The 19,842-nt window shown below is 43.8% G+C and overlaps 1 protein-coding gene across 2 annotated transcripts in view; it reads right to left on the bottom strand.

The window, feature by feature from the left end:
• The window catches only part of AGL (amylo-alpha-1, 6-glucosidase, 4-alpha-glucanotransferase), a 397,512-nt gene that overhangs the window by 352,267 nt on the left and 25,403 nt on the right, over nucleotides 1–19,842 (bottom strand). For both annotated transcript variants that reach the window (XM_053693718.1, XM_053693717.1), the window contains exons 5-6: nucleotides 5,857–5,968; nucleotides 5,659–5,782 (exon numbers count right to left, since the gene is read on the bottom strand). In XM_053693718.1, coding sequence (XP_053549693.1) covers nucleotides 5,659–5,782; nucleotides 5,857–5,968 — 236 coding nt within the window. The remainder of the gene's footprint in view (nucleotides 1–5,658; nucleotides 5,783–5,856; nucleotides 5,969–19,842) is intronic.

Here is a 19,842-nt window from a genome sequence, read left to right as displayed (position 1 = left end):
TGGGGGGAGGACTAGTTCTGTGTAAGGTAAAAGTATTTGTGCTCTATTAGTTGAGGGGAGGACCAGTTCTGTGTAAGGTAGAAGTATTTGTGCTCTATTAGTTGGGGGAGGATCAGTTCTGTGTAAGGTAGAAGTATTTGTACTCTATTAGTTGGGGGAGGACCAGTTCTGTGTAAGGTAGAAGTATTTGTGCTCTATTAGTTGGGAGAGGACTAGTTCTGTGTAAGGTAGAAGTATTTGTGCTCTATTAGTTTGGGGGAGGATCAGTTCTGTGTAAGGTAGAAGTATTTGTACTCTATTAGTTTGGGGGAGGACCAGTTCTGTGTAAGGTAGAAGTATTTGTACTCTATTAGTTTGGGGGAGGACCAGTTCTGTGTAAGGTAGAAGTATTTGTGCTCTATTAGTTTGGGGGAGGATCAGTTCTGTGTAAGGTAGAAGTATTTGTACTCTATTAGTTGGGGGAGGACCAGTTCTGTGTAAGGTAGAAGTATTTGTGCTCTATTAGTTGGGGGAGGAAAAGTTCTGTGTAAGGTAGAAGTATTTGTACTCTATTAGTTGGGGGGAGGACCAGTTCTGTGTAAGGTAGAAGTATTTGTGCTCTATTAGTTGGGGGAGGACTAGTTCTGTGTAAGGTAGAAGTATTTGCGCTCTATTAGTTGGGGGAGGACCAGTTCTGTGTAAGGTAGAAGTATTTGTGCTCTATTAGTTGAGGGGAGGACCAGTTCTGTGTAATGTAGAAGTATTTGTGCTCTATTAGTTGGGGGAGGACCAGTTCTGTGTAATGTAGAAGTATTTGTGCTCTATTATTTGGGGGAGGACCAGTTCTGTGTAAGGTAGAAGTATTTGTGCTCTATTTGTTTGGGTGAGGATCAGTTCTGTGTAAGGTAGAATTATATGTGCTCTATTAGTTGGTGGAGGACCAGTTCTGTGTAAAGTAGAAGTATTTGTGCTCTATTAGTTGGGGGAGGACTAGTTCTGTGTAAGGTAGAAGTATTTGTGTTCTATTAGTTGGGGGAGAACCAGTTCTGTGTAAGGTAGAAGTATTTGTGCTCTATTAGTTGGGGGAGGACCAGTTCTGTGTAAGGTAGAAGTATTTGTGTTCTATTAGTTGGGGGAGGATCAGTTCTGTGTAAGGTAGAAGTATTTGTGCTCTATTAGTTGGGGGAGGACCAGTTCTGTGTAAGGTAGAAGTATTTGTGCTCTATTAGTTGGGGGAGGACTAGTTCTGTGTAAGGTAGAAGTATTTGTGCTCTATTTGTTTGGGTGAGGATCAGTTCTGTGTAAGGTAGAATTATTTGTGCTCTATTAGTTGGTGGAGGACTAGTTCTGTGTAAGGTAGAAGTATTTGTGTTCTATTAGTTGGGGGGAGGACCAGTTCTGTGTAAGGTAGAAGTATTTGTGTTCTATTAGTTGGGGGGGAGGACCAGTTCTGTGTAAGGTAGAAGTATTTGTACTCTATTAGTTGGGGGGAGGACCAGTTCTGTGTAAGGTAGAAGTATTTGTGCTCTATTAGTTGGGGGAGGACCAGTTATGTGTAAAATAGATGTATTGGTGCTCTATTAGTTGGGGGAGGACCAGTTATGTGTAAGGTAGAAGTATGTGTGCTCCATTAGTTGGGGGAGGACCAGTTCTGTGTAAAGTAGAAGTATTTGTGCTCTATTAGTTGGGGGAGGAAAAGTTCTGTGTAAGGTAGAAGTATTTGTGCTCTATTAGTTGGGGGAGGACTAGTTCTGTGTAAGGTAGAAGTATGTGTGCTCCATTAGTTGGGGGAGGACCAGTTCTGTGTAAAGTAGAAGTATTTGTACTCTATTAGTTGGGGGGAGGACCAGTTCTGTATAAGGTAGAAGTATTTGTGCTCTATTAGTTGGGGGAGGACTAGTTCTGTGTAAGGTAGAAGTATTTGTGCTCTATTAGTTGGGGGAGGACTAGTTCTGTGTAAGGTAGAAGTATTTGTGCTCTATTACTTAGGGGGAGGATTAGCTCTGTGTAATGTAGAAGTATTTGTGCTCTATTAGTTGGGGGAAGACCAGTTCTGTGTAAGGTAGAAGTATGTGTGCTCTATTAGTTGGGGGGAGGACTATTTCTGTGTAAGGTAGATGTATTTGTGCTCTATTAGTTGGGGGAGGACCAGTTCTGTGTAAGGTAGTAGTATTTGTGCTCTATTAGTTGGGGGGAGGACCAGTTATATGTAAAATAGAAGTATTTGTGCTCTATTAGTTGGGGGGAGGACCAGTTCTGTGTAAGGTAGAAGTATTTGTGCTCTATTAGTTGGGGGGAGGATCAGTTCTGTGTAAAGTAGAAGTATTTGTGCTCTATTAGTTGGGGGAGAACCAGTTCTGTGTAAGGTAGAAGTATTTGTGCTCTATTGTTTGGGGGGAGGATCAGTTCATTGTAAAGTAGAAGTAGTTATGCTCTATTAGTTGGGGGAGGACCAGTTCTGTGTAAAGTAGAAGTATTTATGCTCTATTAGTTGGGGGAGGACTAGTTCTGTGTAAGTTAGAAGTATGTGTACTCTATTAGTTGGGGGGAGGACCAGTTCTGTGTAAGGTAGAAGTATTTGTGCTCTATTAGTTGGGCGGAGGACCAGTTCTGTGTAAGGTAGAAGTATTTGTGCTCTATTAGTTGGGGGAGGACCAGCTCTGTGTAAGGTAGAAGTATTTGTGCTCTATTAGTTGGGGGAGGACCAGCTCTGTGTAAGGTAGAAGTATTTGTGCTCTATTAGTTGGGGGAGGACCAGCTCTGTGTAAGGTAGAAGTATTTGTGCTCTATTAGTTGGGGGAGGACCAGCTCTGTGTAAGGTAGAAGTATTTGTGCTCTATTAGTTGGGGGGAGGACCAGTTCTGTGTAAGGTAGAAGTATTTGTGCTCTATTAGTTGGGGGAGGACCAGTTCTGTGTAAGGTAGAAGTATTTGTGCTCTATTAGTTGGGGGAAGGACTAGCTCTGTGTAAGGTAGAAGTATTTGTGCTCTATTAGTTGTGGAGGACCAGTTCTGTGTAAGGTAGAAGTATTTGTGTTCTATTAGTTGGGGGGAGGACTAGCTCTGTGTAAGGTAGAAGTATTTGTGCTCTATTAGTTGGGGGAGGACTAGTTCTGTGTAAGGTAGAAGTATTTGTGCTCTATTAGTTGGGGGGAGGACTAGCTCTGTGTAAGGTAGAAGTATTTGTGCTCTATTAGTTGGGGGAGGACCAGTTCTGTGTAAGGTAGAAGTATGTGTGTTCTATTAGTTGGGGGAGGACCAGCTCTGTGTAAGGTAGAAGTATTTGTGCTCTATTAGTTGGGGGAGGACTAGTTCTGTGTAAGGTAGAAGTATTTGTGCTCTATTAGTTGGGGGGAGGACTAGCTCTGTGTAAGGTAGAAGTATTTGTGCTCTATTAGTTGGGGGAGGACCAGTTCTGTGTAAGGTAGAAGTATGTGTGTTCTATTAGTTGGGGGAGGAAAAGTTCTGTGTAAGGTAGAAGTATTTGTACTCTATTAGTTGGGGGGAGGACCAGTTCTGTATAAGGTAGAAGTATTTGTGCTCTATTAGTTGGGGGAGGACTAGTTCTGTGTAAGGTAGAAGTATTTGCGCTCTATTACTTGGGGGAGGACCAGTTCTGTGTAAGGTAGAAGTATTTGTGCTCTATTAGTTGAGGGGAGGACCAGTTCTGTGTAAGGTAGAAGTATTTGTGCTCTATTTGTTTGGGTGAGGATCAGTTCTGTATAAGGTAGAAGTATTTGTGCTCTATTAGTTGAGGGGAGGACCAGTTCTGTGTAAGGTAGAAGTATTTGTGCTCTATTTGTTTGGGTGAGGATCAATTCTGTATAAGGTAGAAGTATTTGTGCTCTATTAGTTGGGGGGAGGATCAGTTCTGTATAAGGTAGAAGTATTTGCGCTCTATTAGTTGGGGGAGGACCAGTTCTGTGTAAGGTAGAAGTATTTGTGCTCTATTAGTTGAGGGGAGGACCAGTTATATGTAAAGTAGAAGTATTTGTGCTCTATTAGTTGGGGGGAGGATAAGTTCTGTGTAAGGTAGAAGTATGTGTGCTCTATTAGTTGGGGGAGGACCAGTTATGTGTAAGGTAGAAGTATTTGTGTTCTATTAGTTTGGGGGAGGATCAGTTCTGTGTAAGGTAGAAGTATTTGTGCTCTATTAGTTGGGGGAGGACCAGTTCTGTGTAAGGTAGAAGTATTTGTGCTCTATTAGTTGGGGGAGGACCAGTTCTGTGTAAGGTAGAAGTATTTGTGCTCTATTAGTTGGGGGAGAACCAGTTCTGTGTAAGGTAGAAGTATTTGTGCTCTATTAGTTGGGGGAGGGCTAGTTCTGTGTAAGGTAGAAGTATTTGTGCTCTATTAGTTGGGGGGAGGACTAGCTCTGTGTAAGGTAGAAGTATTTGTGCTCTATTAGTTGGGGGAGGACCAGCTCTGTGTAAGGTAGAAGTATTTGTGCTCTATTAGTTGGGGGGAGAACCAGTTCTGTGTAAGGTAGAAGTATTTGTACTCTATTAGTTGGGGGGAGAACCAGTTCTGTGTAAGTTAGAAGTATGTGTACTCTATTAGTTGGGGGGAGGACCAGTTCTGTGTAAGGTAGAAGTATTTGTGCTCTATTAGTTGGGGGGAGGATCAGTTCTGTGTAAGGTAGAAGTATTTGTGCTCTATTAGTTGGGGGGAGGACCAGTTCTGTGTAAGGTAGAAGTATTTGTGCTCTATTAGTTGGGGGAGGGCTAGTTCTGTGTAAGGTAGAAGTATTTGTGCTCTATTAGTTGGGGGAGGACCAGTTCTGTGTAATGTAGATGTATTTGTGCTCTATTAGTTGGGGGAGGACCAGTTCTGTGTAAGGTAGAAGTATTTGTGCTCTATTAGTTGGGGGAGGACCAGTTCTGTGTAAGGTAGAAGTATTTGTGCTCTATTAGTTGGGGGAGGACTAGTTCTGTGTAAGGTAGAAGTATTTGTGCTCTATTAGTTGGGGGAGGACCAGTTCTGTGTAATGTAGAAGTATTTGTGCTCTATTAGTTGGGGGAGGACCAGTTCTGTGTAATGTAGAAGTATTTGTGCTCTATTAGTTGGGGGAGGACCAGTTCTGTGTAATGTAGAAGTATTTGTGCTCTATTAGTTGGGGGAGGACCAGCTCTGTGTAAGGTAGAAGTATTTGTGCTCTATTAGTTGGGGGAGGACCAGTTCTGTGTAATGTAGAAGTATTTGTGCTCTATTAGTTGGGGGAGGACTAGTTATGTGTAAGGTAGAAGTATTTGTGCTCTATTAGTTGGGGGAGGACCAGTTCTGTGTAATGTAGAAGTATTTGTGCTCTATTAGTTGGGGGAGGACCAGCTCTGTGTAAGGTAGAAGTATTTGTGCTCTATTAGTTGGGGGAGGACCAGTTCTGTGTAATGTAGAAGTATTTGTGCTCTATTAGTTGGGGGAGGACTAGCTCTGTGTAAGGTAGAAGTATTTGTGCTCTATTAGTTGGGGGAGGACTAGCTCTGTGTAATGTAGAAGTATTTGTGCTCTATTAGTTGGGGGAGGACTAGCTCTGTGTAAGGTAGAAGTATTTGTGCTCTATTAGTTGGAGGAGGACTAGTTCTGTGTAAGGTAGAAGTATTTGTGCTCTATTAGTTGGGGGAGGACTAGCTCTGTGTAAGGTAGAAGTATTTGTGCTCTATTAGTTGGGTTTGTGTCCCACCTGTCTGGAATGAAGGTGCTGAGCGCAGTGTCCATGCTTACGGAGCAGCCCCAGCGCCTGTACTGCGGGTCCTGAATTATCACCAGATGTTTTGGTTCAGACTTCGCTTCTTTCTTCCTCTCCCCTAGTGCAATCATTACACCTGGGTTATAAACACATTTTCTAATCCCTAATGCCAGCCCCATTTAATATACATACCGGCGGTGAGCAGAGCTCGAAACTTGTCCACAGCTTTATCCACTTCCACCTGGTAAAATTCCCAAAGCTTTAGCTTAGGGAAAATGTCCTCCCACATAATCCCTCGTATATTCTATGGAGTAAAGAAAGAGGCTGAGAATTATGCACAGAAAACATAAAATGATGCTTACCTGATAATTTCATTTCCATCTGTATGGGAAGAGTCCACAGCTGCATTCCTTACTTGTGGGAAATACTGAACCTGGCCACCAGGAGGAGGCAAAGACACCCCAGCCAAAGGCTTAAAGTGAATGTAAATTTTGATGCTAAAATACCCGGTTTTTAAAAAATTGATTTAAAAACAGGAGTACTTTAATTCATCAAAATTTAAATTTCACTTGTGTTGTGGAAAAATACCTTTTAATCTTGACAGCTGCTCCAGCTTCCTCCACCCATCGCAAAGCCTCTTCCTGGGTCTAAAATGAGGAATCCGGCTTCCTCCAATCACAGCAATGAATCAGACACTGATTCCCCCGGGGGAGAAGCCGTGATTGGAGGATGACCTATCCATCATTTCTGACATCAGAAATGGCTTGCGACGACCAGAGGAAGCTGGAGCTGCAGTCAAGTTTAAAAGGCAAGTATTTCTTCACGAGTGAAATGTAAATTTTGATGAATTAAAGTGCCCCTGTTTTTAATAGAATTTTTAAAAACCAGGCACTTTAGCATCAAAATTTGCATTCACTTTAAATACCTCCCCCACTTCCTCATAACCCCAGTCATTCTGCCGAGGGAACAAACAACAGTAGGAGAAATATCAGGGTGAAAAAGGTGCCAGAAGAAAAAATTTCAAATTTAGGGCCACCCATCGGAGAACACGGGCGGGAGCTGTGGACTCTTCCCATACAGATGGAAATTAAATTATCAGATAAGCATAATTTATGTTTTCCATCTTAATATGGAAAGAGTCCACAGCTGCATTCCTTACTTGTGGGAAACATATACCCAAGCTCTAGAGTACACGCAATGCTAACGGGAGGGAAAAAAGAAAGGCAGACCCTAATCTGAGGGTACCACAGCCTGCAAAACCTCTCTCCCGAAGGCTGCTTTAGCAGAAGCAAAAACATTAAACTTGTAAAATTTTGGAAAAAGCATGTAAGGAGAACCAGATAGCCGCCTTATAAATCTGATCCATAGAGGCCTCATTTTTGAAGGCCCAAGAGGAAACCACTGCTCTTGTAGAATGAGCCGTAATCCTCAGAGGAGGCTTATGTCCCGCAGTTTCTATGCTAAACAGATAACACTCCACCGACAAAAAGATAAGGAAGTCAAAGAGGGCCTCCTACCCCTACGCTTCCCGGAAAAGAGAACAGAGAAAAAGGTTTGTCTAAATTTCTTCATGGTCCAAAGATAGAACTTCAAAGCACAAACTACATCCAGAATACGTTGTAAACGTTCCTTTGACAAAGAAGGATTAGGACATAAGAAAGAAACCACAATCCCCTGATTGAATTGACACAACCTTAGGAAGAAACCTAACTTGGTTCGTAGAACAGCCTTATCGGCATGAAAAGCCAGATAAGGAGGGACGCATTGCAAGGCAGCAATCACAGATACTCTGCACGCAGAAGCAATAGCCAGTAGAAAAGGAGCCTTCCAAGACAACAATTTAATGTCTACTTCATGCATAGGCTCCAAAGGAACCCGTTGCAAAACCTTAAGGACAAGATTTAAACTCCAATGAGGAGCCTTCGACCTAAACCCATGTCTGATCCTAGCAGAGCCTTAACAAATGGCTGCACATCTGGAAGCTCTGCAAACCTCTTGTGCATTAACACAGACAGGGCCGAAAACTGTCCCTTCAAGGGACTTGCAGAAAAGCCCTTCTCCAGTTCATCCTGGAGAACAGAATAAGTGGGTCCTCCACACCTTAAGATAGATGTGACGAACAACCAGCTTACGAGCTTCAATGAGAGTAAAAATAACACTCAGAAAACCCTCTTTTGGCTAGGACTAAGCGTTCAATCTCCACTCAGTCATCCTCAAAGAATTTAGACATTGATGAACAAAGAGACCTTGGTCAGCAAATCCCTGCAACAAGGTACCTTCCACGGAGGAGATGAAGACATCCCCACTAGATCCGCAAACCATATCCTTCACGGCCAAGATGGAGCTGTCAGTATCATTGACGCCTGCTTGACTCGAGCCCCTACACTAGGAAGTAGTGGCAATGGTCGGAAAGGATAAATCAGATTGAACCGCCAAGGCACCTCTAATGCATCCGTTCGCTCCGTCTGAGGATCCCTGTACCTCGACCCCTATCTAGGTAGCTTGGTATTGAGACGTTATAAGATCTACCTCTAGCAATTCTCTGCAAACACTCGGGATGGAGAGACCATTCTCCCTGATGGAAGGATTGTCTGCTGAAGAAATCCGCTTCCCAGTTGTTCACACCCGGAATGTGGGTCGCCGACAGCGAACAAATGCGGGTCTCCCCCACACCAGAATCTGAGATACTTCCCTCAACACCAGGGAGCTTCTCGTTCCCCCCTGATGGTTGATGTAAGCTACCGAGGAAATATTGCTTGATTGGAATCTGATTAACTGGGACAAATACAGCAGAGGCCAAGCCTTCAGAGCATTGTATATTGCCCGAACATCCAAAATGAGATCAGAAGGGAGCTTTACCTCCTGAGACCAGAGGCCCTGTTCCTTCTTGGCACCCCAAACAGCTCCCCATCCTGACAGACTCGCAACCATAGTTACAATTACCCAGGATGGCCTTGAGACAGACGTCCCTCAGGACAAATGATCCGGACAAAACCACCAAAAACGTCCAGAGAAATCTGTTGAGACATATCTGAATGATTGCCGTTCCACTAGTTCAGCATGCGCAGTTGCAACAGACTGAGGTGAAACTTGGCAAAGGAAATGATGTCCAAGCTGGACACCATGAGACCAATCACCTCCATACACAGAGCCACAGATGGCCTTAAGCAGATCTGGAGGGCAAGACATGTTGAAGCTAGCTTGGTCTGTTAGAAATATTCTCATGTCTATGGAGACTATTATAGTACCCGAAAATTCTACCCTGGTACTTGATACAAGAGAACTCTCTGAGAACTAAGTGCTGGTCCAGGAAAGCAAACCTTAGGAACTGGAAGTGGTCCTTGAGGATTGGTACGTGAAGGGAGCATCCTTCAGATCTATCGTGGTCATGAACTACCCCTCTCAAATGAGGGGAAGAGTGGACCTTATTGTCTCCATCTTAAACGAGGGGACATTTAAAAACCTGCTTAAGCACTTTAGGTCCAGAATCGGACGGAAAGTTCCCTCCTTCTTAGGGACCACAAAAGGTTTGAATAGTATCCCAAACCTCTCATTGCGATAGGCACCGGGACAATAACTCCTAAAGGACAGATCCTGTACACACCCCAGAAAGGCTTCCCTCCTTTCTGGTCAGGAAGACAGGAGGAATCTGCCCTTGGGTGGCTGAGACTTGAATGTGGAGTAGTGGGTGATAGGAGCGTTTAAGGACTATGTGGGTATCCTGCTGCTAATGTAGTTTACCCTCAAACTATAATACAATAATGTGCAGAAAAGAAAAGAATTAGCAGCGCTAAAAGAAGCGCGGATATACTGAAATATATTAAAAAGAGGTATTTTACCCAGTTTAATGTGTTTATGAAATATATGAAATGTATACAGTACAACTTTAAAATTCTTAATAAAAAACACAATTTATGATTACCTGATAAATTTATTTCTCTTGTGGTGTATCCAGTCCACGGATCATCCATTACTTGTGGGATATTCTCATTCCCAACAGGAAGTTGCAAGAGGACACCCACAGCAGAGCTGTCCATATAGCTCCTCCCCTAACTGTCATAGCCAGTCATTCGACCGAAAACAAGCCGAGAAAGGAGGAACCATAGGGTGCAGTGGTTACTGTAGTTTAAATTTAAAAATTACCTGCCTTAAAATGACAGGGCGGGCCGTGGACTGGATACACCACAAGAAAAATAAATTTATCAGGTAAGCATAAATTGTGTTTTCTCTTGTAAGGTGTATCCAGTCCACGGATCATCCATTACTTGTGGGATACCAATACCAAAGCTAAAGTACACGGATGAAGGGAGGGACAAGGCAGGAACTTAAATGGAAGGAACCACTGCCCGTAAAACCTTTCTCCCAAATATAGCCTCTGAAGAAGCAAAAGTATCAAATTTGTAAAATTTTGAAAAAATATGAAGCGAAGACCAAGTCGTCGCCTTGCAAATCTGATCAAAAGAAGCCTCATTTTTAAAGGCCCAAGTGGAAGCCATAGCTCTAGTGGAATGAGCTGTAATCCTTTCAGGAGGCTGCTGTCCAGCAGTCTCATAGGCTAAGCGGATTAAGCTTCTTAGTCAAAAAGAAAAAGAGGTTGCCGAAGCCTTTTGACCTCTCCTCTGTCCAGAGTAGACAACAAACAAAGCAGATGTTTGACGAAAATCTTTAGTAGCTTGTAAGTAAAACTTTAAAGCACGGACCACGTCCAAATTGTGTAACACAAGGATGGAACAACAATCTCTTGATTGATATTCTTGTTAGATACCACCTTAGGTAAGAACCCAGGTTTGGTACGCAGGACTACCTTATCCGTATGAAAAATCAGATAAGGAGAATCACATTGTAAGGCAGATAGCTCAGAGACTCTACGAGCCGAGGAAATAGCTACCAAAAAAATAACTTTCCAAGATAAAAGCTTGATATCTATGGAATGAAGAGGTTCAAACGGAACTCCTTGAAGAACCTTAAGAACCAAGTTTAAGCTCCATGGTGGAGCAACAGGTTTAAACACAGGCTTGATTCTAACTAAAGCCTGACAAAATGCTCTGAACGTCTGGAACATCTGCCAGACGCTTAACTAGCTGACAATCCTTTTTCCAAACCTTCTTGGAGAAAAGATAATATCCTAGCAATCCTGAACCTTACTCCATGAGTAACCCTTGGATTCACACCAATAAAGATATCTACGCCATACCTTATGGTAAATTTTCCTGGTGACAGGCTTTCGTGCCTGTCTTAAGGTATCAATAACTGACTCGGAGAAGCCATGCTTTGATAAAATCAAGCGTTCAATCTCCAGGCAGTCAGCCTCAGAGAAATTAGATTTGGATGGTTGAAAGGACCCTGAAGTAGAAGGTCCTGCTTCAGAGGCAGAGACCATGGTGGAAAGGATGACATGTCCACTAGATCTGCATACCAGGTCCTGCGTGGCCACGCAGGTGCTATCAGAATCACTGATGCTCTCTCCTGCTTGATCTTGGCAATCAGTCGAGGGAGCAGAGGAAACGGTGGAAACACATAAGTCAGGTTGAAAGACCAGGGCGCTGCTAGAGCATCTATCAGTGTCGCCTTGGGATCCCTGGACCTGGATCCGTAACACGGAAGCTTGGCGTTCTGGCGAGACGCCATGAGATCCAGTTCTGGTTTGCCCCAACGATGAATCAGTTGTGCAAATGCCTCCGGATGGAGTTCCCACTCTCCCGGATGAAAAGTCTGACGACTTAGAAAATCCGCCTCCCAGTGCTCTACACCTGGGATATGGATAGCTGATAGGTGGCAAGAGTGAATCTCTGCCAAGCGAATTATTTTTGAAACTTCTAACATCTCTAGGGAACTTCTCGTTCCCCCATGATGGTTGATGTAAGCTACAGTCGTGATGTTGTCCGACTGAAATCTGATGTACCTCAGAGTTGCTAACTGAGGCCAAGCCTGAAGAGCCTTGAATATCGCTCTTAGTTCCAGAATATTTAATGGAAGGAGAGACTCCTCCTGAGTCCACGATCCCTGAGCCTTCAGGGAGTTCCAGACTGCACCCCAACCTAGAAGGCTGGCATCTGTCGTAACAATTGTCCAATCTGGCCTGCGAAAGGTCATACCTTTGGACAGATGGACCCGAGATAGCCACCAGAGAAGAGAATCCCTGGTCTCTTGGTCCAGATTCAGTTGAGGGGACAAATCTGTGTAATCCCCGCTCCACTGACTGAGCATGCATAGTTGCAGCGGTCTGAGATGTAAGCGTGCAAACGGCACTATGTCCATTGCCGCTACCATTAAGCCGATTACTTCCATACACTGAACAACCGAAGGGCGCGGAATGGAATGAAGAACCTGGCAGGAATTTAGAAGCTTTGATAACCTGGCCCCCGTCAGGTGAATTTTCATTTCTACAGAATCTATCAGAGTCCCTAGAAAGGAAACTCTTGTGAGTGGGGATAGAGAACTCTTTTCCTCGTTCACTTTCCACCCATGCGACCACAGAAATGCCAGTACTACACTGTGTGCAGAATTATTAGGCAAATGAGTATTTTGACCACATCATCCTCTTTATGCATGTTGTCTTACTCCAAGCTGTATAGGCTCGAAAGTCTACTACCAATTAAGCATATTAGGTGATGTGCATCTCTGTAATGAGAAGGGGTGTGGTCTAATGACATCAACACCCTATATCAGGTGTGCATAATTATTAGGCAACTTCCTTTCCTTTGACAAAATGGGTCAAAAGAAGGACTTGACAGGCTCAGAAAAGTCAAAAATAGTGAGATATCTTGCAGAGGGATGCAGCACTCTTAAAATTGCAAAGAATCTGAAGCGTGATCATCGAACAATCAAGCGTTTCATTCAAAATAGTCAACAGGGTCGCAAGAAGCGTGTGGAAAAACCAAGGCGCAAAATAACTGCCCATGAACTGAGAAAAGTCAAGCGTGCAGCTGCCAAGATGCCACTTGCCACCAGTTTGGCCATATTTCAGAGCTGCAACATCACTGGAGTGCCCAAAAGCACAAGGTGTGCAATACTCAGAGACATGGCCAAGGTAAGAAAGGCTGAAAGACGACCACCACTGAACAAGACACACAAGCTGAAACGTCAAGACTGGGCCAAGAAATATCTCAAGACTGATTTTTCTAAGGTTTTATGGACTACTGAAATGAGAGTGAGTCTTGATGGGCCAGATGGATGGGCCCGTGGCTGGATTGGTAAAGGGCAGAGAGCTCCAGTCCGACTCAGACGCCAGCAAGGTGGAGGTGGAGTACTGGTTTGGGCTGGTATCATCAAAGATGAGCTTGTGGGGCCTTTTCGGGTTGAGGATGGAGTCAAGCTCAACTCCCAGTTTCTGGAAGACACCTTCTTCAAGCAGTGGTACAGGAAGAAGTCTGCATCCTTCAAGAAAAACATGATTTTCATGCAGGACAATGCTCCATCACACGCGTCCAAGTACTCCACAGCGTGGCTGGCAAGAAAGGGTATAAAAGAAGAAAATCTAATGACATGGCCTCCTTGTTCACCTGATCTGAACCCCATTGAGAACCTGTGGTCCATCATCAAATGTGAGATTTACAAGGAGGGAAAACAGTACACCTCTCTGAACAGTGTCTGGGAGGCTGTGGTTGCTGCTGCACGCAATGTTGATGGTGAACAGATCAAAACACTGACAGAATCCATGGATGGCAGGCTTTTGAGTGTCCTTGCAAAGAAAGGTGGCTATATTGGTCACTGATTTGTTTTTGTTTTGTTTTTGCATGTCAGAAATGTATATTTGTGAATGTTGAGATGTTATATTGGTTTCACTGGTAAAAATAAATAATTGAAATGGGTATATATTTGTTTTTTGTTAAGTTGCCTAATAATTATGCACAGTAATAGTCACCTGCACACACAGATATCCCCCTAAAATAGCTATAACTAAAAACAAACTAAAAACTACTTCCAAAAATATTCAGCTTTGATATTAATGAGTTTTTTGGGTTCATTGAGAACATGGTTGTTGTTCAATAATAAAATTAATCCTCAAAAATACAACTTGCCTAATAATTCTGCACTCCCTGTACATCCGTATGAGACTTGGCAATTTGGAAGTTTGACGCCTGTATCAGGATGTCGTCTAAATAAGGTGCTACTGCTATGCCCCGCGGCCTTAGGACCGCCATAAGTGACCCTAGAACCTTTGTAAAGATTCTTGGGGCTGTAGCTAATCCCAAGGGAAGAGCTACAACTGGTAATGCCTGTCTTAAAAGGCAAACCTGAGAAACCGATGATAATCTTTGTGTATCGGAATGCGAAGATAAGCATCCTTTAGATCCACTGTAGTCATATATTGACCCTCCTGGATCAGTGGTAGGATGGTACGAATAGTTTCCATCTTGAACGACGGAACTTTGAGGAATTTGTTTAAGATCTTTAGATCCAAAATTGGTCTGAAGGTTTCCTCTTTTTAGGGAACCACAAACAGATTTGAGTAAAAACCCTGTCCCTGTTCCTCCTTTGGAACTGGATGGATCACTCCCATAACTAGGAGGACTTGTACACAGTGTAAGAATGCCTCTCTCTTAATCTGGTGTGCAGATAATTGTGAAAGGTGAAATCTCCCTTTTGGGGGGGAAGCTTTGAAGTCCAGAAGATATCCCTGGGATATAATTTCCAACGCCCAGGGATCCTGAACATCTCTTGCCCACGCCTGGGCAAAGAGTGAAAGTCTGCCCCCTAACTAGATCCGTTCCCGGATAGGGGGCCATTCCTTCATGCTGTCTTAGAGGCAGCAGCAGGCTTTTTTACCTGCTTACCTTTTTTCCATGTCAGGTTTGGTCTCCAGACCGTCTTGGATTGAGCAAAAGTTCCCTCTTGTTTATTATTAGAGGAAGTTGATGCCGCACCTGCCTTGAAGTTTTGAAAGGCACGAAAATTAGACTGTTTGGCCCTAGATTTGGACCTGTCCTGAGGAAGCGCATGACCTTTTCCTCCAGTGATATCAGCAATAATCTCCTTCAACCAGGCCCGAATAGGGTCTGCCCCTTGAAGGGAATGTTAAGTAGCTTAGATTTTGAAGTCACCTCAGCTGACCATGATCTAAGCCATAGCGCTCTGCGCGCCTGTATAGCAAAACCAGAATTCTTAGCCGTTAGTTTAGTCAAATGAACAATGGCATCAGAATAAAAGAATTGGCTAGCTTAAGTGCTCTAAGTTTGCCAAGTATGTCATCCAATGGAGTCGCTACCTGTAAAGCCTCTTCCAGAGACTCAAACCAGTACGCCGCAGCAGCAGTGACAGGGGCAATGCATGCAAGGGGCTGTAGGATAAAACCTTGTTGAATAAATATTTTCTTAAGGTAACCTCTAATTTTTTATCCATTGGATCTAAAAAAAAAAGCACAACTGTCCTCGACAGGGATAGTAGTACGCTTTACTAGAGTAGAAACTGCTCCCTCCACCTTAGGGACTGTCTGCCATAAGTCCCATGTGGTGGCGTCTATTGGAAACATTTTTCTAAAAATAGGAGGGGAAGAGAACGGCACACCTGGTCTATCCCATTCCTTATTAATAATTTCTGTAAACCTTTTAGGTATTTGGAAAAACATCAGTACACACCGGCACTGCAAAGTATTTATCCAGTCTACACAATTTCTCTGGCACTGCAATGGTATCACAGTCATTCAGAGCAGCTAAAACCTCCCTAAGCAACACGCGGAGGTGTTCAAGCTAAAATTTAAATGTAGAAATATTAGAATCAGGTATCTTTCCTGAGTCATTAACATCACCCACTGACTGAAGCTCTCTTTCCTCAGCTTCTGCATATTGTGAGGCAGTATCAGACATGGTTCTTAAAGCGTCAGTATGCTCTGCATTTTGTCTCACCCCAGAGCTATCTCGCTTACCTCTAAGTTCAGGTAGTCTGGCTAATACCGCTGACAGTGTATTATCCATGACTGCCGCCATGTCTTGTAAAGTAAACGCTATGGGCGCCCTAGATGTACTTGGCGCCATTTGAGCGTGAGTCCCTTAAGCAGGAGTCAAAGGGTCTGACACGTGGGGAAAGTTAGTCGGCATATCTTCCCCCTCGTCAGATTCCTCTGGTGATACATTTTTTAAAGACAGAAAATTATCTTTATTGCATAAAATGAAATCAGTACATTTGGTACACATTCTAAGAGGGGGTTCCACCATGGCTTTTAAACATAATAAACAAGGAGTTTCTTCTATGTCAGACATGTTTATACAGAATAGCAATGAGACTAGCAAGCTTGGAAAACACTTTAAATCAAGTTAACAAGCAAATATAAAAAACGGTACTGTGCCTTTAAGAGAAACAAATTTTGTCAGAATTTGAAAAACAGTGAAAAAAAGCAGTAAATCAAACGAAATTTTTACAGTGTGTATAATAGGCTAACAGAGCATTGCACCCACTTGCAAATGGATGATTAACCCCTTAGTTCAAAAAACGGATCAAAAAAACGAAATAGACGTTTTTTAACCGTCACAACCAACTGCCACAGCAAGCTGTGGCCCTACCTTTGGGCCCTTTAGAGATGTCCTATAGCATTCAGAGGGCCTTTGGGGGAAGCTGGATGTCACAGTTTGTAATTTTAACTGCACCAACTGTAACTTTTACAGTGGAAATTGTTTCTAGTCAAAATTTAAGCCAGCCATGTGGAAAAAACTAGGCCCCAATAAAGTTTTATCACCAAAGCATATATAAAAAAGATTAAACATGCCAGCAAACGTTTTATATTGTAATATCATAAGGGTATTATCCCTGGGAGTAAGCATGATACCAGTCGTTATTAAATCACTGTATTCAGGCTTAACTTACATTAATCCGGTATCAGCAGCATTTTCTAGTGTTTTCCATCTCTAGAAAAAATTATAACTGCACATACCTGATAGCAGAATAAACTGCACGTCATTCTCTCGCTGAAGTTACCTCATCTGTGTAATCCCCTCAGACATATGTGAGAACGGCAATGGATCTTAGTTACAACCTGCTAAGATCATAGAAACCTCAGGTAGATTCTTCTTCTATTTACTGCCTGAGATAAAATAGCACAACTCTGGTACTATTTAAAAATAACAAACTTTTGATTGAAGAAAATTAACTATATTTAACCACTCTCTCCTACAACGTCCTTGCTTGTTGAGAGTTGCAAGAGAATGACTGGCTATGACAGTTAGGGGAGGAGCTATATTACAGCTCTGCTGTGGGTGTCCTCTTGCAACTTCCTGTTGGGAATGAGAATATCCCACAAGTAATGGATGATCCGTGGACTGGATACACCTTACAAGAGAAATAGGGACGTCTCCCGATCTAAAATAGGATCACAATGGACAATTCAGCAAATGTGAAAATTATTTGCAGCTTATTTGCACAATGTTGTAAACAAATATAGTAACTTTATAGTTGGAACGTTTACAGTGCAGTGAGAATCCACCAAATAATTTCCACAGTGCTACAAACAAATATAGAAACTTCATAATTAAAATGTTGCATTGCAATAAAATTCCAACAGAAGCACTATTAAATATGACACCAAAGAATCTATTTAGGTAGTGTCAGTTTAGATGATTCAAATCAGGATTAATGTACATATATAAAAGCAAATAATTATCAACCTCTGTTGATCAACAGTTCCCTTATTTCGGAGAATAGGAATGTTCACAATCCTCTCGGCGGGTTTACCGCGTCCAGAGGGATAATACGAAGAATGATGTGCCTTTATGCGTGTGAAATATTAGGTTTAATCTGCAATCCCCTTATAGAGAATAAGAAAGTACACAATCCCCTCGGCGGGTATACCGCGTCCAGAGGGATAATGAAAAGAGTACCTTTTCCCCCCCTCGGCGGCAATCCTATCCGCGTCCAGAGGGAGAGTATAAATCTTGTGCTGATACCTTAAATACAAATACTTCTGTTTAGCAAGGGTGAAGATAATGCCGTCCCATTTAGGGACGGAACCTCACAACTCCATTGAGAGTCCAGGACCGGGGACAATTTGTTAAAGGGAGAAGAGGGGGAAAAGGAATCCAATCCTGTCCCATTCATTCTTAATAATGTTTGCTATCTAACAGGAGCAGGAAAGGATAAGGTACCACCCTGTCCTCAAACTCTATCCAATTTAGGAATTAAAGGGTCATCAGGCAATTTGGTGCCAAAAACTTCCTTTAGAAGAAAGCGCAAATTCCTAAACTAAAGTCTGGTTCCTCCGCAGCTGGAGGTTTAGAGGCAGCAGACTCTGACCCAGAATGTTCATACTCTGAAGTCTTAGAAAGAACTTTATCCTCGGATAACCCTCAGTTAAAGGGACAGTCAACACCAGAATTTTTGTTGTTTAAAAAGATAGATAATCCCTTTATTACTCATTCCCCAGTTTTGCAAAACCAACACTGTTAAATTAATACACTTTTTACTTCTGTGACTAACTTGTATATAAGCATCTTCTGACCGCCCCAATCACATGACTTTTAGTTATTATCTATTGACTTGCATTTTAGCGAATTAGTGCAGTGTCTGCCACTAGCCACGGGCGTGATCACAATGCTATCTATATGGCCTACATGAGCTTGCTCTCCCCTGCTGTGAAAAGTAAATAAAATAGAGGCGGCCTTCAAGGGCTTAGACATTATCATATGCACCATCCTAGGTTTGCTTTCAACTAGAATACCAAGAGAACAAAGCAAAATTGTTGATACAAGTAAATTGGAAAGGGGGGCGGAGCTTAGCAACGATCAGAGATGGCTGTTCACTAACGGAGCTCTGTAGTCCCTGATGTGAAATACCTAAAACCCAGAACGTACCAGCAGAGCTTGGGCATAAGGATCCCCCAGACCCTCAGCGGAGCACCAGCTGCTGTTATTGCTACTCCGGAAGACTACGGTGACACTAAGAAGGGAGTCAGGAGAGAAGGGCTCCAGCGGGACTCGGCAGAGTCGGGCCTAAAGACCAGAACGCAGCAACATAAAATCGCTCTCACCTCGGCCAGCCGACAACCTGACACACAGGGAGCACCCACTATAACACCAGCCCAGGTGAGAATACAGCGGTGGGCTCAAGCAGAGGATCGGGCCGGGAGCAGCAGCGGGCCTATGCCGCGAGGTAATCTGGGGCACATACACGCACCTTTAACGGGGCCTCCTCATAACTAGATTGGCCCGACACATAAGCCACACACGTGGGGACCCTAACTAAAACTAACAGAGATTGCCCTCAGGATGGCTCAGAACCAGACCGGACTCCCAGGGCCTGAGAACAACCAGTGACAAAGCGGCCCAAGTACAAAGCAGACCTAAGACACTGGCCCGGTCCTCATACTAGGCAGTGGTGGCCTACAAGATCAGGAGTTATCCCCCTAGTGCAGCCCTGAAAATGTAATTGCGGCAAAAGCTCCTGTAAGGGCGTGTTACTAACAGACAGCCACGCTTTACTAGGAGAGTGCAAGGAGGTGATCAGGGACAGCAAATAGAGGAAAGACATCCTGCTTGCCATTTATTAATCAAAAAAATAATAAAAAAGCAGAACAATATAATGTCAGGAAAGAGAAGCGTCAAGCCAGCAAAAGGCCCACAGAACACAGCGATAGAAAATGACTTGATACATCACAGCAATCCAGGGCTACACATGACGCAGGCACCACGGGCACACACAACACGCAGGCACCACGGGCACACACAACACGCAGGCCCAGGGCTACACATGATGCAGGCACCACGGGCACACACAACACGCAGGCCCAGGGCTACACATGACGCAGGCACCACGGGCACACACAACACGCAGGCCCAGGGCTACACATGACGCAGGCACCACGGGCACACACAACACGCAGGCCCAGGGCTACACATAACACAGGCACCACGGGCACACACAACACGCAGGCCCACAGAACACAGCGATAGAAAATGACTTGATACATCACAGCAATCCAGGGCTACACATGACGCAGGGACCACGGGCACACACAACACGCAGGCCCACAGAACACAGCGATAGAAAATGACTTGATACATCACAGCAATCCAGGGCTACACATGACGCAGGCACCACGGGCACACACAACACGCAGGCACCACGGGCACACACAACACGCAGGCCCAGGGCTACACATGACGCAGGCACCACGGGCACACACAACACGCAGGCCCAGGGCTACACATGACGCAGGCACCACGGGCACACACAACACGCAGGCCAAGAATC

Source organism: Bombina bombina, chromosome 10, assembly GCF_027579735.1.
Source record: "Bombina bombina isolate aBomBom1 chromosome 10, aBomBom1.pri, whole genome shotgun sequence".
In the NCBI taxonomy this organism is placed as follows: domain Eukaryota; kingdom Metazoa; phylum Chordata; class Amphibia; order Anura; family Bombinatoridae; genus Bombina; species Bombina bombina.
This window is presented reverse-complemented; position numbering and strand designations above follow the sequence as displayed.